The sequence below is a fragment of the Mandrillus leucophaeus genome, unplaced genomic scaffold (genome assembly GCF_000951045.1).
Source record: "Mandrillus leucophaeus isolate KB7577 unplaced genomic scaffold, Mleu.le_1.0 Scaffold68, whole genome shotgun sequence".
Lineage (NCBI taxonomy): Eukaryota > Metazoa > Chordata > Mammalia > Primates > Cercopithecidae > Mandrillus > Mandrillus leucophaeus.
This window is the reverse complement of record NW_012107363.1, coordinates 3,359,365-3,362,511: the sequence shown is the minus strand read 5'-3', so window position 1 is coordinate 3,362,511 and position 3,147 is coordinate 3,359,365. Positions and strand designations below refer to the sequence as shown.

Here is a 3,147-nt window from a genome sequence, read left to right as displayed (position 1 = left end):
GCTGCAAAATACCGGAGAGCACGTTTCACTGGGCTATGCACCTGACTGGAGGAATGAGCGGGTGCCACGGAGGTGATCGGTGTCACTCAGCATTTTAAATGGGCACTGACAACACTTGGGCTCACTGCAGTAGCAACGAGCGGTGACCAGGACATTTTACAGTAGCGTAGTATGGACTACAGTTAATTTCATGCAATTAGGATTTAATATTGCATCTTTACGTTCACATTTCTCTTGACAGAGAATGACACCACATACAGTCTGGGTTTGTGTAAGTTTTGGTCGATTTTAACTTTGTATGTATTTCATGGTAGTAAATGGTATATATTTGTATATATATGTAATGGTATAGATTTGTATATATTTCAATAAATGGTAAAACAGACTAGTATGTAGGTGTGTTTAATGCATTCAGGACATATCTAACTTTTTCTGAATTTTTTTCAATATTTCTAGGTTATGCATTTCATTTGTAAGTTTTTTCAAATTGTTGCAAATTTCCAAAAAAATTTTCCAATGTATTTATTGAAAAAACTTTGCATACAAGTGGGCCCACAAAGTTCAATCCCGTGTTGTTCAAGGGTCAGCTGTACTTGTTTGTGCTGCTGTTACCTTCAATTCCATGGAACATTATTCAACCATTAACAACGTGCTTGCAAATAATTGTCAAAGACTTCAGAAAATGCCTAGGATGGGATGTTAAACGAACAGAAGCAGCCAGGGTCAAAGTTCTGTTATTTTTTAAAACTCTAAATGTGTACATATTGATTTCCCTAAATAAAAGAGAGTGATTATCTCTGGGTAGGGGCATTAAGAAAAGTAAGATTGTCCCTTTCAAGTCCTAAAAAAGGGAAATGTGAAGGGTATAGAGGACTGGCCCAAAGATATGAGAGAACTTACGTGGGGCCGCCCAGTCTGCCCTGCACATCATCCGTGTGCCCGGAGGTGGTCCCACCGGGGCATCTCACTCCCATGCTGGGCACCTGGCTGCCTCCATTTGCTCATGGGGGTGCTCCAAGAAGCCTTCTCAGAGGCCCGGAGTGGGGTCAAGGGTTAGAGGGCTCTGAGTCCCCACAGCCCTGTAAACCGATCCAGCCCTGGCGCAGCCACCACCCTAGGTGGCTCAGCTGCAGGTGTCCCCATCCTGGTGGAGTCCTGGCAGGCATGGTAGTCACTGCTTGCTGACTGCAAAGAGCAGCCTTTGGGAGGCCTTGGAGAAGACTTCACAAAGGGCACGGGGCACGGCCCCCACCTCAAGGCGGCACGGGAGCACCCCACACAGGATACAAATGGCACCGACAGACTCAGGGAGAGACAGCACTTTCGCCTGGAGGTCAGCGCCCTTCAGTCAGTTTAACCAGAAAGCTCTGCAAGGTCTAGTTGCGTCTGTCTTTCTCTCTTCTCTAATTTCAGAGCACTTAGATGGATGTGAAGGTTTGCTATCAGCATGTCTGCTTGACCTACACAAAGAGACACATTCATTCCAGCAGTTCCCACTGGGGGCTAAGCCATGCTGAGCTCAAGGGCATGCATAACAAAGATGGTACCTCTAACTGAGTCTGTGGTCCATACATGTCCCAGATTTTCCTTCTCCGGACATCAATCCCTCTGCCTGGATGCTGAAAACATTAATTTTAGAAATCAAAGGTTAAGCTTAGTACTTCATAATAAGTTAGCAAGAACACATTAAAGCTCTGCAGGCACTGCCAGCAGGACGAAGGGCAAGAGAAGAGTTTCCTGCCAGCAACTCGTACCCCTCCCGGTGCGTCCAGCGCACCAGGTGCCATTACCCCATGATACGATGGCGAGCTTAGCCACTTCCTGCCAGGGGCAACAGCTGGAACCTGCAGCCCAGTCTGGTGGTCCCAAGCTGATTTTCTTCCTGCTGTACTGTACAGTGCTGTACTGATGGGCTGCAGATATTTGCCTACACCTCCAAGAGCTTGAAATGGTTGTTACAATGCCCTTTTCCAAGTGTGTCATTAGCATTTGCAGATGGCACAAGCATGATTTCTCAGCTGTCTGAAACAGACACCCCCACCCCTGCGAGGCAGGTAAGAAGGTGTACTCCGCTAATTGTCATTATGAGTCTTCAAACGGGCCATGGAGTTGAGTGACCACAGTGGCCTTTAGTGTGGGAACATTTCCAGGGCAGTGCCCTAGGGAGCACACCTGAGAACGTGAGCCAATTCTCTGCTCTTAGTCAAGGTCAGCTGCCTGCTCTTCTTGCACCTTGGCCACCCTCACTGGCTCTCACAGGGCAAACTTATTTATTCCAAGCCTGCAGAAGAGGAGGGGTGCATGAGACACCTCCCAGCTGTCTCCAGGTACCAGCTTCCAAGCTGCCACCTGATACGCTACCATCCCCACAACCAGCTTACAGGTATTATGATTAGAAACTCATTCTTCAATAACACACTTGAAAAGGGCATTGTAACAACCATTTCAGGCTCTTGGAGGCGTAGGCAAATATGTGCAGCCCATCAGTACAGCACTGTACAGTACAGCAGGCAGAAAATCAGCTTGGGACTACCAGACTGGGCTGCAGGTTCCAGCTGTTGCTCCCTAGCAGGAAGTGGCTAAGCTCGCCATCGTATCATGGGGTAATGGCACCTGGTGCGCTGGACGCACCGGGAGGGGTACGAGTTGCTGGCAGGAGGCTCCAGGTACAAGCCACCGAGAGCTGACCCACCCCTATTGACAGTGCTCCCTGGGCAGGTGCCGCTCTCAGCCCAAGACTGGTTTCACTCCATCAGGTGAACATCCAGAAAACGGGGGCAAAACCCAGTACCACACTGTTCCATACTGTTGTCTGTGTATACATGACTGGCCGTCCGAGGCAGAACTGAAGCTTCTCTTATTTGTTTTTATTTTTTTGCAGAGACGGGGTTTCACCATGTTGCCCAGCCTGGTCTCAAACTCCTGGGCTCAAGTGATCCTCCCGCCTCAGCCGACCAAGTGCTGGGATTGCAGGCGTGAGCCCTGTGCCTGGCCTGAAGCTTCTAAAGTGCAGAACCTGCCTTGCTTTTTATCTCCCTTCAGCTCCTTGAGGTGGTGGGTTTCAAAAGAAATTTCTGACAGCAAAAAAACATCCACGCTACTCAAAGCCTGTCATTTTATAGGTCCACGCCGGGGCCTGGGGACTTC

At 48.7% G+C, this 3,147-nt stretch overlaps 1 protein-coding gene across 1 annotated transcript in view; it reads right to left on the bottom strand.

Annotated features, from left to right (window-relative positions):
• Positions 1 to 3,147, bottom strand: part of TRMT44 (tRNA methyltransferase 44 homolog (S. cerevisiae)) — a 38,977-nt gene that overhangs the window by 23,627 nt on the left and 12,203 nt on the right. The window contains exon 6 of the mRNA XM_012002193.1: positions 1,548 to 1,619. Coding sequence (XP_011857583.1) covers positions 1,548 to 1,619 — 72 coding nt within the window. The remainder of the gene's footprint in view (positions 1 to 1,547; positions 1,620 to 3,147) is intronic.